The 19,224-nt window shown below is 38.0% G+C and overlaps 1 protein-coding gene across 2 annotated transcripts in view; it reads right to left on the bottom strand.

Moving 5' to 3' along the window:
• The window catches only part of ATP13A5 (ATPase 13A5), a 97,205-nt gene that overhangs the window by 62,045 nt on the left and 15,936 nt on the right, over window positions 1-19,224 (bottom strand). Inside the window, exons 3-8 of one of the 2 annotated variants that reach the window (XM_081072774.1) lie at window positions 18,834-18,980; window positions 18,536-18,606; window positions 18,350-18,430; window positions 11,189-11,258; window positions 9,506-9,658; window positions 8,050-8,184 (exon numbers count right to left, since the gene is read on the bottom strand). In XM_081072774.1, the coding sequence (XP_080928900.1) occupies window positions 8,050-8,184; window positions 9,506-9,658; window positions 11,189-11,258; window positions 18,350-18,430; window positions 18,536-18,606; window positions 18,834-18,980 (657 nt within the window). The remainder of the gene's footprint in view (window positions 1-8,049; window positions 8,185-9,505; window positions 9,659-11,188; window positions 11,259-18,349; window positions 18,431-18,535; window positions 18,607-18,833; window positions 18,981-19,224) is intronic. The other variant, XM_081072775.1, reaches the window with a different exon arrangement.

Genomic DNA, 19,224 nt, shown 5'->3' with positions numbered 1-19,224 from the left:
GGTACTTGTTTTCTCTGCAAACAGATGACGTTGAATTGGATCACTTTCAATTTCCCTTCAAGCTCTAAAATGGCATTATACTGATTTATTTTGTGTATCAGAGATTTATTCAAAACCCCCAAAGCTTCATAGAAGAAATACCCAGGGTATAGAAATGACTCAAACTATTATTTTTTCTTTAAACAATTTAGAACATTAAGCAACTACAATGTGCCAGGCACTTAGAATATACTGCTTGATGTTTTGCTTTTTTTTTAATCCTTAAAGTAATCCTATAACGAAAATGTTATTGTCTCCAATGTACATATAACAAAACACAAAAAGGAGAGGCTTAAAAATGTTAAAGTAAGTTGCTCACAATCATTTACTTACTAAGTATTAAGATCGACAATCAAACCCAGGTTCATCTGACGCTAAAGCCTTTTCTGTTGAAGAATATGTTCTCCTAAAGAGCTTGGAAACAGCTCTTTTCCCTTTAAGAAGACAAACACCCTTCCTTATAAATTTCTTTACTTTCTTGCTTAGCGAACTCTTTTAGTCAATGCCATGGTAACTTCAACCTAACTTAAGAGGATTATAATCAACATATTCGGAATGGTGAACTAAGAGTTAATAATGTTTGACTGTAATTCTCAAAACTCATTATGGCATAAAACTGGATTTGTTGATCAGACTTAGCATTCTGTGTAACCTGCCATGCTTCCCTGCCTTTGCTCAAGCTATTCCCTAGAACGTTCACCACAGTTTTCCACTAACAAACTCTTCCTAATCCTTTACATAAAGCTTTGTTTAAATGTCACCTCCACTCCATAAGTCCCTCACTTAATTACCAGGAAGAATTAATTGTTCTGCTCTCTGTGTCCCCACCTATATTACTGTACTGATCACATTCCAGTATAGCTATCAGTTTTCTTGTCAGGTCTACCCTGTGAGTCAGGTGGTTCAAAGAAGAGACCATGTATTTTACTCATCTATGTATACCCTGACGTCTGTCACATAGTAGGCCCTTGGTAAATATTTATTTAATAGAACTGAATTATTCTACTTCTCCCAACAACACTGGAATAGGGTAATGTAAGCATCCTTTTTGAGCTAATGTACTCAGAAACTCTACAAACACAGGTTTCTATGACAACCAACTGGCTAGGAGAAAGCAAGTGCTGCGATGCTTGCCATGATTTCGAAGCTCCCTGCCTGATTTTCATTAGGCTCCCTCTGGTTCTCCAGTCCCTGTTCAGTGGGACCAGGATCAGTTATCAAGACTAATTTGCATAGAGTTATTATTCGGCATCTGTTGCTGTGTGTCCTTGTGTTTCTGTGGCTGGATTTCCTCCAGAGATGAGTAATGAGGGCATTAACTCAGGTGTCTCTTGAGCCCGGTTCAGTCATGAATGAAGCACTATGGGCCAGATACTCTCAGCGCTATTTCTAGCAGCTGCCCATGGAGCCAGCAATGGAATATGCAATGCAGTTCAATGGAAATGTAGTTGAGTGTCAAGGTTTGCCCTCAAACCTACACCCAACTTGTCAGAAACGGACTGAACAGGGTGTTTTTTGGCTTAGGTGAGGGAACCTCCCTCTGTGCAGCATGATTTAGGGCTACAGTAAGTACAGGAGTATATCTGATTCCACTCCTGTCGACATCTCCCTTCTCACAATTTTCAAAAGCATGCATTTATTTAGCTTGACTGGGAGATGGCAGTAGATACTCCTCCTTTCATTCCTACCAACACCTTTCTCCTGGTTTGTTATAAAATTATCAATCATTTACTGCCCCAAGGAAGCTCACAGGTCTCTGAGATTTTGCTCAATGGGACAGACAGTGTGTTGGTCTTGACTTGGAGTCAGGAAATCGGGGCTAAGGTCTATGGCCACTAAGTGAGCATGAGCAAGTCACTTCACCTCCCGGATTCCCCTGTCGCTCCCTGTCAGGTTGTGGGAGGATATAATAATCGTATTTGTATCAATTTACACTTTGCTATGGCCCACACAAGCACATACATTACAGATGTGGGAGCCCATTGCAAAATGTAAAGTGCTAAACAGATGTTGGCTGTTGGGGATTTATGATTTAAATTGTAAAGATGCAGTGTCAGGAAACTGGCTTATTTTATATAGTGTTACAAGATGCCTTACAGGTTGGGTCAGAAACGCTATTAGCAAATACTAACTGGTAATGGGATTACTGTCTTCTTTCTAAAGAAATATTCTGCAACAGTGCCATCAAATCTGAAGTTCCCACGTTAGTCACTGTTTTGAACAAAGTCATTTAGGAATTCTGTTAAAATGTAGAACCTAAATGTTTAAATTCCATTAAGGATTTTAAAATAAATATTAAGAAAATTACAAATAGAAAAAACAGAGAATACCTAATTTTAGAAGAGAACATATTTATAAGCAAAACAGGAAATCCAGAAAGCACAAAGAAAAGAGAAATATATTTGACCAGACACATTTGTAATATCTGACAAAAGTCAAGGTGAAGAAAAAAAAGATAGATTAAAAAAATAAAACTTTCACATATATGACAGATGTAAAGAGTCAGTAAATAGAAAGAAAAATGCAAATCTTTATCAGACAAAGAAAAATGAATCTCTTTCCACTACTAATCAGGGAAGTATAAATTAAAACATTAATGAAACAATTTAAAAAATATTAGATTGAAAAAAATTAAATATCAATGTATGACACCAAATGTGGGTGAGGATCTGGGGAAACGAATACTCTGATATGTTGCTGATAGGAGGATAAACTTAATTTGGGGAAATAATATCACAGTATCTATTAGTACCCAAAAAATATACATTTTTTTTTTTTTACAGAAACTTGGCTTTTAGCTACTTTGCTAAAAAAAAAAAAAAATCAAATACTAATATGTGAGGACACACCTATACTGTAGTTATGTTTAATTCAACATATTTGTGGTGGTAAAATTGGAGAGGAACCCATTATTTTCCATAAATAAGATAATGATTGAGTAAATTATGATATGGTACCATGGAATACCACACCATTATTTTACACATGATTTAGAATTATTTGATTACTTGGTGGATGGCCATTTTATACATTATAAAATAAAAAATGCAAGTTCCAGATTAATGTTCATAGTAAGATCCTGCTTTAAAAAACAAATTAATAAATACATAAATGAGTCTCCATATGAACTTGTATATCCATGCATCTTACAGAGTAAAATGAGTGAAAAAATATGTTCAATTGATCAGATAGATAGGTAGATAGATAGATAGATAGATAGATTGATTGATAGATAGATAGGTAGATAGATAGATAGATAGATAGATAGATAGATAGATAGATAGATAGATAGATAGATGGGTGTATTTGGGATCTTAGTACTTGAATTTTTCCTTTGGTAGGTTCTCCTAAAGTAATAGCTCTTAAACCTTTAGCATACATAACAATCATCTGTTAGGAAATAGTTTAAAAATGCAAGTTCCTGTGATTTTCCTGGATAGTTTGATTTAATAGGTCAAGAGTTCAGGAATATCGAGTAATTCTGTCACTGAAACATGGCCGTCTCGAATACAGACTCAAACCTAATTTTTTTCCTACAAACCTTCCCCTAACTCCCACACAGGAATTTCTAGATCTCTTTGGTTTTCCTTAAAGAAAGGTATACCTGAGTTCCAAATGTAGAAATGGACATTGTAAAAGAATTTTGAAAGAGAGATTGAAATTTGTCATAAATACAGAAGTGGGAAACGTAGGACAAAGACAGTATTTAAGATGGGAAACTATGTGGAAACATTCGAGGGGGCATAATGGATCAAGTGGTAATATCACATTTACTTGGGATTCATTGATCGTAAGTAAGAGAAACTAGCTAAGCTGGTTTATGCAGTAGATGAGAATTTGTGAGGATGCAGGGATGTCTTATGAACCTAAGATGGGAAGGGCAGCCAGGTCTCTCAAGGGCTCCAAACAGGAACAGGAAACGCCATGAGGCGCAGGTTACTTCTCTCTCTCTGCTGGATTGCACATTGCTCCTATCTGGGTCTCACTGTATCCTTGGTTCCTTTTCTTGCTCTCTTTCTCTGCAGAAGTTTTCTCTCTGCTTGTCCACATACAGGGATGAAGGGTAGCCACCCTTGTCCCAGCTCCGCATCATTTCTCAGATCACGTTCCAGAGCACGACCAGCAGATACTTTGAGTGAGGAGTAGAAGGGCTTTGTTTTGTTTATTTGTTTGTTGGTTTCTGTTGTTTATTTTCTCTTTAAAAAAGTGAGTTCCCTGAGTGTTTTTTTTCATAAACTGATTTAAATCATAAGAATATTAACAGGGACCCTTATTCTATGATCCCAGGTAGAAAGATATGTTGACATCATTCCTGTTGCTGGATTGGATTCCACTGGATCAAGTGGCATTGGTACCAACTAATTGTGCCAGTGGAGGGAGGGAGCCATATGGAACAAACTAGTTGCAGGCTGCCACAGCTCTGGGCGCTCCCAATTCTCAGAGAAGAGGATTTGGGTGCAGAGGAGGGAGCACTTGCTCCAAAATATGTGCATTTCATTCCATATCTGTCAGAATAGAAGGCTGGACAGAGTAACCCAGGTTCCTGGGTCCAGCCCTGGTGAAGTCCCGCTGCACTTTATGTCCTTGGGTTTCATGAGCTACTGCTGCATATGTATAATAAATGTCCCTTTTGTGATTGCAGTAGTTTAACTTGATTTCTATTATGGGTGCAAATCCTGACAGTAGTTTTTCTGGATAGTCCGACACCTAATAAAGTCTTACAGTAATTGACTCAAGTCTGGAACACATGCTCCTGGTTTCTAGTGGCCAGAAAGTTTCCTATTATTGTTTTAAAGTTTTCGAGTGCTCTTATTTGCATTCCTTTGGGGGCTCTGGCAAAACTGATAAACCCCTACAAAGGTGGTACCTAAAGAAACAGAGTTTAGCCTCCACCATTTACAGCTGAGGAAAATGAGTGCAGGGAGGAGAAGAGAATCCGTAAAGTCACACAATGAATGAGTCAGTGGTCATTAGAAGCCCTGTCCCAGGACGTTCCCATGCTACCTCCTTGTTCAAGTTATGTATAGGGCTCCTCCCTTCAATCTCTGTGTCCCTTCCATTGTTCCACTGGCTTACTTTCCTCATTCCAGAAATAATAATAAAAACAGCAATAGCAATGATAACAAGAACTAACCTTTGGTGAGTGCCCACAATATACCAGGAACATCAATACTTCAAAGTCATTGTTTCATTTAATTCTCTCAACTCTAACATCAAACACACACACACACACACACACACACACACACACACACACACACACACACCTTATAGCTGAGAGAATTGATTACTAAAGTGTCAAGTAACAAATAATATCAAATAACACAAATCAGAGTGGTAGGGAGGGAATTTTCAACTTGACTAGATAAGCTCTCTCTGCCAAAAGTCCTCAGAATGTTCTGTATTTTTCCTCAGAACACTGATATGGTTTGTGATGATATATTCAGGTGATGGTGTGTAGATGGCTTCCCAGCGGAATGAAGCACATGGCGGGGAGAGCTGTATTCACTGATGTTTGACTTAAGCCAGAAAGCATATGAGTGGCTTTCAGGTATCAAATTAGTTAATCTATTAAAGCAAAGATTTCTCAAAAACCAGAAACTAGAAATTTGATTTGGGGGCTTCACATTGCGTACCTTTATCAAGTGACAAAGGTGAAAGTTTGGGACACTATAATTTCCTACTGTGGCTGAGCAGAATGTGTCCAATTTTTTTACTGTCCTGGTGTCTATTTTCATGTTTTTGCTCAAATGCCCAGAGTTCACCAGGACAGCCTGACTTAACAGCCAGACAAAAAGGATTTGCCACCATCAAAGGGAGGTGACTGGTCCCTGTTAATATTCTTATGATTTAAATTAGTTTATGAAAAAAAACACTCAGGGCACTCACTTTTTTAAAGAGAAAATAAACAACAGAAACCAACAAACAAATAAATAAAACAAAGCCCTTCTACTCCTCATTCAAAGTATCTTCATTCATCTAACCTTTCAATTTTAGGTCCAATTTTCTAACTCTTTAAATATATATTGCCTTTCTTTCATTTCTCATCAAACACTTCATAACTCAAATTTATAGGATCTAGCACCAGATATAAAGCCAATATTAGACCTGATGTTTGTTGAGTGGCTGACATAGAGTCGGAATGTCTCTTTCAGTTAGGCTTGTTTAAACACCTCCACGTCTGCCTTACTGACGTATACCCAGAGTTTACTGAGAACTAGAATTCATCTCTCCTCTCACTCTTATGTTTGACTTCATCCCCAGTTATGGTGCTACTTTGGAAACGTCATTCTGCTAAAGAAATATTGCACATGAAGCAGAATTTCATTTTATGAGGAGCCAGAATTCCTGACTCTGTCACACACCTACTTTATGATCTGGAACAAGCTCCTTGTATCTTAGTTTCCTCTTCTCTTGATGAAGACTCTTGACAATAGATGGTTTCAATATTTCAATAGAATTGACAGGCTGACACAAGCACCATTGCTCACCATATCTAAAAAGCTAATTCTACAGTCAAGTTTTCAAAAAGATACAACAAATACAGTTAGACACCCTTTTGGGGTTGCCTCATGATTCAGTGTGATGAATATAAAGCAAAGTAGTAGAACATTTTATAGAAAGATGCTCTGGGAATCTGAGACTTAGAGGAACTGTTGAGTTATAAGTAACATTGAGCTAAATACTATTTCAGCATGTGTTGTTACATCATTCATAAAACTGAGTTTTTTAAAAAGGGAGATTTTAAATGGCTATAAGATGAACAATGATGGTAAGAGAGAGGGAAAGCTCATAAACTGTGAACTTACCATCACCAATGAGAAAGGTTTGCATTTATACAGGAGTCTAGGAGTTAGAAGGACAGCCTACGAGAGGCCTTAGGAGTAAAGGGAAATGTGAAGCTCTTAAAAATCACGTTCTGATTAAGAATGTGTATGCATGAAAAACAGATAAAACATCTAGTGAAAACTAAATCAGAGTCCACAATGCAGAATACTTAATTACAAGGGAAAATAGCATATTTTGCAACATGAAGGAACATAGATTGAAATACCGAGTTAGAAGAACTCAAAGAAAGAGGGTTTGGAGGCAAATGAAAGCATGTGGGCACTGCCATTTCCTGCTTCCAGCTGGACCAACCAAAGTCCATGGAGGGTGCTGACATAGACATTAGTAAAGGGAAGATCTCTCTCTTCATCTGAGATGATGAGCCCTGAAGGAAATATATGTCTGAGACTGCTACAGCCATCTTTACTATTATATGGAGAGTCTCTATCTGGGTGTAAAGTACACATGTAGTAAAATATTATTTCTTAAACCATAATTTCTAAAAAACTGATCATATACTTGAATGTTGGGGCAATACTACTATCAAAAAATTCATAAGTGCCTGCTCTCAAGTTCAGTAGTATTTACTGAAACACAGACAGATAACAAAGAGTTTGCCGAGTAGCATCAGTCCACAGACCATACTTTGAGTAGCCCTCTGGTAAAGCAGGGTTCAAAGAAAAAGAGAAACAGATTCCTAATCATTGTTTGAGTACTGTACCTGGATCCATCTATGCCCAAAGTAAAAATGACCCTGAAATGTCTTATATGAGTTGCTTAATTTAGCTCAAGTTGGATTTCTAGCATTACAAACTGAAAGAGTTTTGACTAAATAAAACACCTGGTTAAGATGCTGCCACTCATTCTCCTAAAACTATGGCTGGCATCATTAATCCATCACAACCTTCTTCCCCATCATATTCAGGCACCCCTTCAGAGTCCTTCTAGATATACTACTCAGTGAAGCCTTCAGTAGATAATCAGAGTTAGCAAAAACATTTAAATTTACCTAGTATGCCTGAAGGCCTCTTCCTGAGATCCCATATCTAGTAAGCCCTTGCTTTTTTCTTTGTTATGACATATGTTTAACAAAGCAACTCCTTGCTGTCAATGAAAATTTTAGGTTTTGCTTCTTATGCAGCCAGAAACTAAATGGAATCCAACAGTGGTTTTATCTCTTACCTGTCGCAAATCATACACACTTAAGACAATGGAGATAACCGACAAGATGATGATGGCCACAGAGTATTCTATGTAACCTTGAGACAGCCACAAAATTAGGGTAAAGGCTTGGAAGATATAAAATGGATTTAAAACCTGCAGGTACAAAAATAGCATTTAGATCACTTGCATGGACCTTAGTAGCAGTCAAGAAGATGCCATTTCTTTATAGAATGGCATTTCCCCTTTTTTCTTCACAACATGCAACAATGTCCAATATTTAAGAATGCACTTACGCCATTAATGTTGGTGGAGACAATGTCAAGCACGTAGAATGTGATATGGTGGAAGCAAAATTATTTAAGTATTCAGAGCTATGGCCACACATTGATCATTCTTATTCATTTTGAATATTCAAAAATATGTTACTAATAACAAAATCCAACAATTTACCTTTCAAATAGATTTACCCATAATGGAGGAGAAATATGCTTCAGTCTCTTTTCGAAACAAACTTTAATCAAAACAACTTTGACCATTTTTATTGCAGGTTTTGGGTGGTTTTTTTTTTCCATGCAATCCCATGCTACAGATTTATTCCAGTTGTGCAATGAAAATTAGAGATTCTTCAATCTTATATCATAGGTCTTAGCAAAATTCTCTGAGAGCCAGTCAAATCAGCATAGGCCTTCCTTTGAACAAGGAAGAATAGTGAAGAGAAATGTCTTACCTACGTCTGCAGTGAAAATCGTGGGCAGACTGTATCAGTCATCCACACAAGTATATTTTGGTAATACCTTCAACTTTTTTTGTTCCTTCACTTCCCCATGTTGGTCCTGCTGACTTCACTATTAATAATTATAACAGAAGGCAACCTGAGGGGGCGGAGCTAGAGGTCACATGACCTACACAGGTAGCGAAAATTAAAGAGCCCATCTGAGCAAAGCAAGGATCCTGATAATTATAAAATAGACGAAATAGTACCTAAAACCAGTGCTGTTCTTACCTCTACTTTCTAGAATTTTCTAATATATTAAATGAGCTTCCAGATTAGTCCTACAAATGAACTCACATCTGGTTAATAAGCTAATGGGCTGTATCTTAAAGAGTTTCTTAAACCCTTAGATATATTTTATACATTAAAAAAGTTTTTGTTCCTCAACATTTCTTATTATTTCCATTGCACCATGCTTTTCTTACAAATTATAGCTCTTCTGTTTGCTTGGCATAAAATGCTCTAATTGTATATTATGCACTAATGTTAACATGATTTTCAGTTTATACAAACTCAGTAGAAAATTGGTTAAATACTTCTTGTAGAAGAAATACCATCATAATTATTGTAGTTCTCTTACTCAATATTCTTTTGAAATCAAATGTGGAAAAAATAGTTTTACTTGCTTTTTTTCTGCTACAGGCCTGGTAAATGGGTACCAGAAAACACTAGCATGCCTTTCAAAATAGACCAAATTGATACCTGGAAGAGTAGAGTCTTTGGCAATTTGAAAATGTACTTGAATAAGAAGTCTGAAAAGCAGCCTGCTTTTCCATAGTGGCAGAGGCTGTGCGTATGTGGGGATGTGGAGTATATGGGAAATCTCTGTACCTTCCACTCAATTTTGCTGTGTGCCTAAGGAAAAAAAAAGCTTAATACAAAATGTATTTTATAAAAGATATGACCATGTTCAAAAATAAAATGACCATCATTGTAAATTAGAAATCGTCACAGAGAGGTAAAGTACAGCATAGGGCATATAGTCAATAATATCGTGATAACTATGTATGGTGTCAGATGAGTAATAGACTTATTGGGATGATCACTTTGCGAGGCATATAAACATCCAATCTTTATGTTTGTTTTGTACACCTGAAACTAGTATAATATTGTATGTCAATGGTAATTGAAAAACACATTTTAAAAAGAAAGCAATGTATTAGGAACATGCAGCATTCAGGGAGGACTAACGTGATCAGCCTGCCAGGTTCCAGACAAGGACAGGACAGAGACAGCTAGGAGCACAGTTCTCGTGGGAGTCAGACAGAAAGTGCCCCATACGTGGCAGGGGACAAAACCCAAGCTTGCAGAGGAAAACATGGGAAGCGGTGGGGTTTTCTTGCCCAAGAGCAGAGGCTGAGAAGAGTCACAACAAGCAGTGAGTGGTTCATCAGTGGAGGGTGGAATAGGAGAGAACAGAGCCTGTGGTGTAACTGAATTTGGCCAAGCTCCAGGCTGGCTCATGGCCTGCATCTAACAGACCCCCTAGGGGTGGCGCTCAAGCTTCCATTAGAGGCCCTAGTTCTAAACTGGAGACCCAAGATCAGCAACAGGCAAATGCAGAACCATTAGAGAGGGAGAGGGAGCACAGAAAGAAAGAGAAAACTGGAGGGGGGAACAATCCCACTTACAGTGAGTTTACCAAAAAGATAAAATAAAATTACTTCAAAGCACACAAGAAAATACTTTCCAACAGAACAAAACAAAAACCTACTACAAAGGAAGAAGCCATTCTCAAGAAAATGGAAATAATAGAGCAACATTAAAAGACCAACATAATGTGCTTAAAATCCTCAAAGATATCATGGAAACCATAATATTGTCCCACCACCACCCCCACAGCTACCATCAGCAAAACAAAGAAATAGGAGACTATGAAACAGGACTCTTCACACGGAGAGGAGATTTTAAAGTGGATTTGAATTCAAAACAAATGGACCACATTGAAAAGGACCAGTTAGAAATCCTGGAACAAAATATATATTTATTATTAAAATTCCATTGACTCTATTCCCTATGCTGTACTCCACATCCCATGACTATATATATATATATGAAATTATAGTTGACATACAATATTATTCAGCTTCAGGTGTACAGTGCAGTGGTCAAGCATGCAACAACAACAATAAAATATTACATATATATATAATAAGTACATATATATATTAAAATATTTTTTCAAAGGAAACGTCAATAGATAAGAAAAGCATAGACTTAAGGCAAAGAGGGAATAAGAACAAGAAGTTACATGCATCACCGATTTTGTTCACATCAAAGTACCCATGTATTGCTTAAGATTTCCCTGAGTAGTAGAAAGTGAAAAGTAAAGGATGGGAGTTTTTGTTTTGTTTTTTTCAAAAAGAAAAACAAACAGTCAGTTACCTGTTTAGTAAGCAGCTTCCATATGGGTTGGATTTTAACCTCAATGGCATTGGGCCCGCACACTAATCTTCTGTAGGAGATTGATCACCTATTAATGTCATACCTACAAACTCATTAATAAGTGAATACAGGCCAAACTAAGCAACACTCATTTCTCCACCCTTTAGGAATTTTGTGCTTTCAATAAAAAATTAATAAGCAAATCCTAAAATACCAATATATTGAGTCAGTGTATGATAAACAAAGCTGTTATGTTGATCTGGTTAAAAAATACCTTAAGTACAGTACAACGCAAGAGCCAAAATGAAGTTCGAAAGGCATTTTGAGTTATTTTTAAAATAATTTGTACTCTAAGAGCAGCTAAAAAGACACAGATACGAAGGAAGCTGTTCCTGGAGTGGTCAGGCATTCTGCATGGCCCTGAATGTTGGAGGTCACTCTGTCTTACCTTGGTATCTGCAGCATTTAGGACAGGCCCTCGGTACATGAACTGCATGAATACATGAATGAACGAGCCTAGAAGATCATATATGGTCTTCATAGCTCACACCTTATAAATTTATAAATAGCTCACACACATTTGTACGTTACAAAAAAGAAGCCCTCATATTTGCACAACACTTAAACATTTACAAAGTTCTTACAAAAGTTTCTCTCATTTGATCCTCACAATAGTCCAAGGAAAGGGCTAGTATCCCCATTTTGCCAAAGGAAAAACCCTTCAGTGCACATGTTTTGCCAAAGGTGCACAAAGCTAATACTAATCATGACAATGTAACTTTTAAGCAGAGATGACAGTGTCAGAAAGTGCATTTAGCCTTTTATATACATCATCTCCTTTACTCATCACATTACCCCTATGAGATTTCATATTACCGTTTTTATTGTAAAGACAATTGAAGTTCAGAAAAACTAAGTAATTGTTTCCAGTCTGAGCTAGAAAGAAGCAGAGCCAGGCTTCACACACCATGAGAAACTCCATTTCTCACTCTGTCACTGTAAGTACCAGCAGAGAAAATCGGCAGGATGGATCTTTGATCTAAGGTATAACAAGGAATGAGCCCAAGTTTGTCTGACTTTTAAGCCATGATTTTCCAAGTACAATTATTACTTACAGTGGTCAGAGAGAACTCAAACCACGGTCTTCTGACTCCATGTCGTGAAAACACTAAGGTTCAGGGATGTGCTGCTGTTTGACTTCACAAGTCCCTAAACCTCACACTGGGAAGAGACCATAACTCATGTCACCTTGGTGCTAGGGATTCTTTTACAGAATCCATGGAAAACTAGCCTGCTGTTAACCAGGACCCTGAAGTTGGTCATTCATTCTCTCTCTCTATCTCTCTCTCTCTCTCTCTCTCTCTCTCTCTCTCTCTCTCTCTCTCTCTCTCCCCCCTCCCCTCCCCCTCCCCTTAGAGTGCCCTTCCCACATTCTTCACTTTGTAAATGGTTTCTGAGCCTTTGAGAGCCAAATCTGACAATAGAGCCTAGTGGTTTAAAAAAAAAAATGAGATCTAAGACACCAGGATTGAATCCAGCTAAGACTTTGTTTTCTCTGCTTTCTCAACATAGAACCAGTTTTCCCCATATCTTTGCATGGCTCACTCCCTTGTTTCATTCAGGGTCTATACAAATAATACTTCCTTATTGGTGTCTTCACTAATAATTCTGTTTAAAATAACCACCCCGACCCCCAACTCAGATTCTCTTTATTTCCTTAACCACTCTCATTTTTTAAAAAAGAACGTTTGATAATCTAAAAATTACGTTTTATTTTTTTACATGTTAATAAGCATGCAAACAATAGATTATAACTTCCACTACAAGCTTCTAGAGGACACTGACAGATCCTGAATTAGGCTTAAAACAGGGTCTAATACAGTTAATGCATTCGAGAATTATTTGTTGAATGAATGAATAGATGAATGAAAGGTGAGCCTTGGTTCCTTATCGATGAAATGGGCTTGATAATACATGCCTAATAAAATTGCTATCAGTAACATATGAGATAACTATGTAAAGCATTTAATACAGGTGCCTAACACGTGACAAGTTCTCAATAAATTGCAGCTATCTCTGAAATGTTCCATACTCCAGCAGACACAGTTAACTATATTTTTTTCTCCTCCAAACAACCTTTCTTTTCTTAGTAACAGCACGTACCTCCTTGAATTGTTACATATAGGTACATGTCTTTCTCCTCAAATTTTCTAGGCCCTCTTTAATGGCAAGGATGGAGCTTTTCCAACACTGGTTTTCTAGCATCTAGGGGCTCAGTGTCTGACACAAAGACTGTTCCCTAAATATTGGCCTTCATCAATAAAGACATATGTGACCCAGCTCTAGAAGAGTCTCTCCCCTAACAAGGCTGAACATCCAGTTTACAGAACTACAACAGCACACAGGCGGTGGAAAATCAGTTCAGAAAGGAGCAAGCCACGAGCCAGATGCGCTCCGCTTTCCCTGTGTGGTGAGAAGCTTTCTGATGTTACTAGCGAGGGGAGGAGCTCAGCGTCTGTGACCCCTGGGATCCAGCGGCTTAATACTTGCCTGTCGATTATCCTCTTTAGGGCTCCTCTGAGCCGTGTTTGAGTCACAGCCAGGCATGCCCCTGGCTGCTTCATCTTTTCCGCTATCTCTTGCCAAAAAAAATATGGTGTGTTTAGGGATTGTGTACTCATTTCAGTCTAAGCGCAAGCCAAGCAGAACTTTCAGGGGCATTGACCAATGGCTGAGCAACCAGAAGGGACATGACACTTGAAGCAGGGTCCCTGTGGAAAGTTCCAAGGAACAGTGCAGATTACACGCTCTGATTTTAAAAATCTGATGAGCTGGCAGGGAAAAGGAGCCCTACGAGTTATTCTAGATGGTTTCATAAGACTAAATAGGCTGAATAAAACTTAGTAGGCTTGGTTAATATTCAAAACTGTTCGTTATGGAAATAGTTGCTTTGGAAGTAGAAGGACCCTCTCCAAAACAGATTGAAGAATTTTTAACAGGGAAGTTGTGAAGAGAATTTCTGTGCTGACTCTGAGCTGGATTTAAAGGATCACCAATATTTCCTGCAACTAGTGAATCTACTGGAATGTATTTATTTCTTAAAAACCAAACATAAATGACTAGGAATGCTTTCTTTTGGGAATTGCCTATTTCTTTTTCAGTCTGATTATTATTCACTCATTCGTTTCTCAATTCATTCACCCAGTAATTGTTGAGAATATGTTATGTGCTAGGCACTTTAGGCTCCAGAGGGTGAAGACAAGAATGGTACTCAAGGAGGCAGGAAGACGGTATCAGAATCACTGCTGAGCTTTTTCAAACTACACATGACCATTCTGCTTCCATTCTGATACACCATCAATAGAGAGAGAGACTTGTAGTTTTCCAAACAGTTAATGCTAAGCCAAGAAATCTGGCATGACCTGCTTCTGAAACCTGGAATTTTTAGGGAGTAGACCTACAGAGTTTTAAAAAGTCCCCGGGTATTTCTGTTAGTTAATCCCTCACTCCCCTGCCCCTCCTGCGTTATAAATGAAGGGAGATCCTAGAAATTTCATAGATGCGTAGCATATGGTATCCAATTGCTATGATTAGGTATGGCTGTATAGCATAACAAGTATGTTGTTGGTCTTAGAGTCCTCCCATTACAAAAATTATAATAACAAAATTGCATGTTTCGAGAAATTGCTTTCTGGGGAAAAAAACTAATATTTGAGCAGTGCTTGAAACTGCTTCTATATTTTAATGAAACGCTTACATGGAGAAGCCCCATTTTGCAAATGACATGAAAGCTATTTCAGTTTTTCACATTAGTCTTCATCTGTGACCCATCCATGTCTTTCATTTCCTAAAGTTTGTTTCTGTACAGCCTCAGAGAAAGTCAGGCTCAAGTGAGGGGCTTCCAGTCAGCAGTTTTGGGCAAGTGCCTGGAGCATTCTCAGGCATGTGGATTCTGAAAGCAGAGGCAGAAGGGTATGGGGTGGAGGTGGGGGTGGAGAAATCCCAATCAGAAATTTCACCAGAGAGACGCAGGACTTAGGTTTACTGGTGTCACCATACGACTTAGCTTTTTTTTTTTTAAAACAAGGCATTGAAGTTTAAGGATTTTATACTTTCAATGGACCCAGACCCATAGAACCACGGGTCTGACAAATCCGATTTATTAAAAATAGAATGTTGATCTCAGTGGTTTGTTTAATTTTTATTAAATTCCCAAGGCATAGTGTCACATTTTTAACTAACTTCTAACTGAATACGAACAGTTGAGACAATCTTATTGGCTTCCAGAAGAATGAATGAAGCCTCCTCTATTTCAACCAACACTTCCTTGTTCCTTCCCAAAGAACTGACCTAATGGGCAAGGGTCTATATTTGGGCCATATCCTAGGGATGGAGCTTTCAAAGGGGATAAAGGTCATGATTTCTTTTCTGACTTTTGCTCCCCACAAGATTTAGGAGTAAGAGAATAGGGTCTCATAGCAGCCCTAGTCTCTTTCTCTCTCTCCTGCCTCCTTCTTGCTTCTTCTTTCTCTCTGTTTCAATATTCTCTCTTCTCCTGGAACAGCTTCCACCAGCTTGGAGCTGAGCAATGATGGAATTTCTTTCCTCTGGTACTAACAAGCATGACTTTTTGCTCAGCGGTATGACAAATGTTGAGAATTAAGGTTGGCCCTGCAGAATCACTGAGCTGATTATGAGCATCTCTTTCCAGTTCCATGTTCAGTGATGTCACGTTTGTGGCTTAAAATCAGCCAGTGTTAGAGTAGTCCCATTATAGAAATTGGCAAACTCTACCCATAAAAGCTTTTTCTTTTCTTCCAGAGGGCTAGGTTACCAGCAAGGTGATTGGTCTGGTGTTAACCCCATCAGGAGATGCCTGCTATCTATGCTGTCAGAAAGTTTCCCTTCTGTTTTCAGAAGACTGAAAAAGGAGGCAAGAAGAGGGTGGGATGAGTAAAAAGATGAAGAAGGGCTCACCTTAAAATGTGCTGTAATAGGGAGACTATTAGATGGATGGGGGATAAGGTAGGTTTTTTGTTTTTTTTTTCTATATGGTCCTGTTACCAGGAGGTAAGAAAATTACTTCAAGTGTCCATGGATCTGCCTAGTACAGGTTCTAAGAGGGAGAGTTGTGCTGAGTTAAGGAATGAGTGAAGCTAGAAGCAGGGAACCTCCTGGAATAATCTTGCTTTCTTCCTGATGCCCTCTGACAATTTCTCTCCAGGGTAGTTATCTCCCCTGATGTTCTGTTTTGCCTTTTGCTACTGAAAAGTGAAAACTATGTAAATCTGTGTATTTTCCCTCTGTTTAGCTGCAAGGAAGTCTAAAGAGAAAGTTGTATTCAAACTCTGTGGTTTTCATTATCAGAGATTTTTGTGTATCCCAATTTCTTTATATTGTGCCCTTGCTTTCCATGCAAGCAAGCTCAAGGAAGTTGATATCTCTCAATCATTCAATCACATTCATTTTTTTTTTTTTTTTAAAGCTTGAGTCTTACACTAAAAAGTGAGGCGGGAAAACAGGTGTGTATGTGGGGGGAATGCTCCACATTCTATTTACTATCTTTTCCCTCCAGAAAGATAAACTCATAAAATATGCTTATATGTTTATAAGTACATTATCTCCTCTATTCATATTTGAGAAGACTATGCCCATCTTACTTATTATTGTCAAGTTCTTTATTGTGTGGACCAGATATTTAAATTTAATTATGTATGATGTTTATTAAAGCCTGGCACTTGATAAATCAGGACAAACATGAGGTGGCAACATTGATGGGAAATCTTTCCTGAGGAAATGGTTTCCTAGACAGAGCATATCTATGTTTATCAACTAGATTTTCTAAATGCCCTAGACCAATATTTTAAAGTCTTGCATTTAATGCTGTCAAACCAATATGTTTTTAACAACTTTGAAAACTTTCTGTATTTCAATATATTAAAATCTGAAATCTTATTTAATAATACCATTTCTAAGGCATTCTGCATTGTTGTCATAGTGTAGATGCCTATTTCATTTTTCACAGTGTTCAGGCAGAAAGAAACCTTAAAAACAACAATAGATCAGTACTTTTTAGTCTTAGTGTGCCTACGAATTATGGGGTCACTTAAAATTATGGGGGGTACTAAAAATGCAGAATTTCTTCTTTCACCACTACCCCTACCTCCTACCTACTAAATCAGAATTATGGGGGTGGAGCCCCAGAATCTGTATTTTAAGTACCAGGTTGTTTCTTAGCTTGAGAATTAGTTTTTCTGCCTGACTGTGAAAAAAAGGTCAGGCAGATAATGTCCCTAAAATTGGGCAAGAAATGAAGCTGACTATTAAGACTCTGGAGAAGGCTTGCAATTCTTTCAGAGTCACCAGAATCGACCACTTCAAATATAAATGAGGGGAGCAGGGACACTAGCTCACTGCTAGTTCATGAGTAGCATAAGTGTTTACTATGCTACTACTATTAGGCTATGATTCCCTAACCTGTGTGCCTCTAAAGATACCATTCTCACAATCGTACAACTCTTCTATGCCTCTTGTTCCTGCTAATCAGTGAATGTCTCTGTGACAGCAATAACTACGTCTTTTGTATCCTGACTTCCCTAGTGTCTTGCAAAAGGCCTGGCATGTTAGAAGCATTTAGTTCATAGATCCATCAATGCATTCATTATTCATTCATACCACAGATATGTATTGAGCTCCTACCATGAATCAGGCACTATTCTAGGTGCTGGAAATACAGTGGTGAATGACACAATTAATTGAACAAACACAATCTTCATCTCCAGGGAGGTTCTGTAAAGTAAAATGCAATCATAATATTATCTTTGTCTCTCTGAGGATTTGGAGGATTAAGAAGCTCATGTTTATGAAATGACTTAAGATTCTTTTTGAGGAAAAAAATTTAAAAAGACAAGATAGAGAAGACAGTTCTACAACCCTGAAAGAAAAGATCAAATGTTATTTGGCTGCATTGTTCTTTTAGTCTTTTCTTTTTAATGGGTTTGCTTACGATGCCAACGATTTAGACAATCTCTCTGATGCCAGCAAATAAACTGGGATTATATGAAGTTGATGAAGCATTATGCCAATAATTAACTGATCACAAGCCATTTGACATCTCAGTTTCTGCTGGCAAAGTTCACTGAGGGAGAACCGCAAACCTACCTGACCTCCTGTTCTTCACTGGTCAGACCCAGTCCGAATGTCTGATGGATGTCGTAGCAGGAGTGGCTGTCTTCCAGCAACCTAGGGTGTGGTCAGTACAGGAACTACATTTCAGTTCACGGCACTCAACAAATCAGTGTTCTTCCCTTATACTCTGATGGAGTGTTGAGAAAAAGTTGGACTTACCCAACTTTCTGAAACCTCTTCTCTAAGTTGTCCCAAACATATCTCACTTTCTGCACTTGGATACATTGTAGCTGCAATGACAAATGTTAACAGAACAGATGTCATTCACAAAGAAAAGCTTATCAGGGGAGGTGAGCGTTATTCAATGCAGGTTCCCACATAGCTTTCACTTTTCTTAATACATAACTAATTCCCAGCTCAGCAGTGTGATATTCAATTTGTCATCTAATAAACATTTACATTACTCACTTTTTCAGCAAAAAAATACCATAACAATGTATCCTTAAAAATCACTTACTTTTAATTCTGGTTTCAGTACAGCTTGGTTTATGACAGAGCGGTGGTCAGCTACAAGGGGATCTTCCGGGTTCTTGCTCACAGGAAACTTGAGTGTGGATAAGGAGAGGCAGATCACCTTCTTCCTCATATATCTTTGAAATTCATCCTAGAAAAGACAATCCAGCCCATGAAATTCTCAAGTGTTATTCAGTAAAGCACTCAATCAACCAAATACCTTCCAAGTGCTAGACCACTGGTTCCCAAAGTTTGGGCTGCAGACAAGAGTATCAGTGTTATCTTGGAACTTAGTAGAAATGGAAATTGTCAGGCCCACCCCAAACCTACTGAATCAGTAATTCTGGAAGTAGGGCCAGCAGTTTCTGTTCTAAAGAGCGCTCCAGCTGATTCTG

Source organism: Rhinolophus hipposideros (assembly GCF_964194185.1).
Source record: "Rhinolophus hipposideros genome assembly, chromosome: 2".
Lineage (NCBI taxonomy): Eukaryota > Metazoa > Chordata > Mammalia > Chiroptera > Rhinolophidae > Rhinolophus > Rhinolophus hipposideros.
Note: the sequence above shows the minus strand (reverse complement) of the source record. Positions and strands in the feature narration are given on the sequence as shown.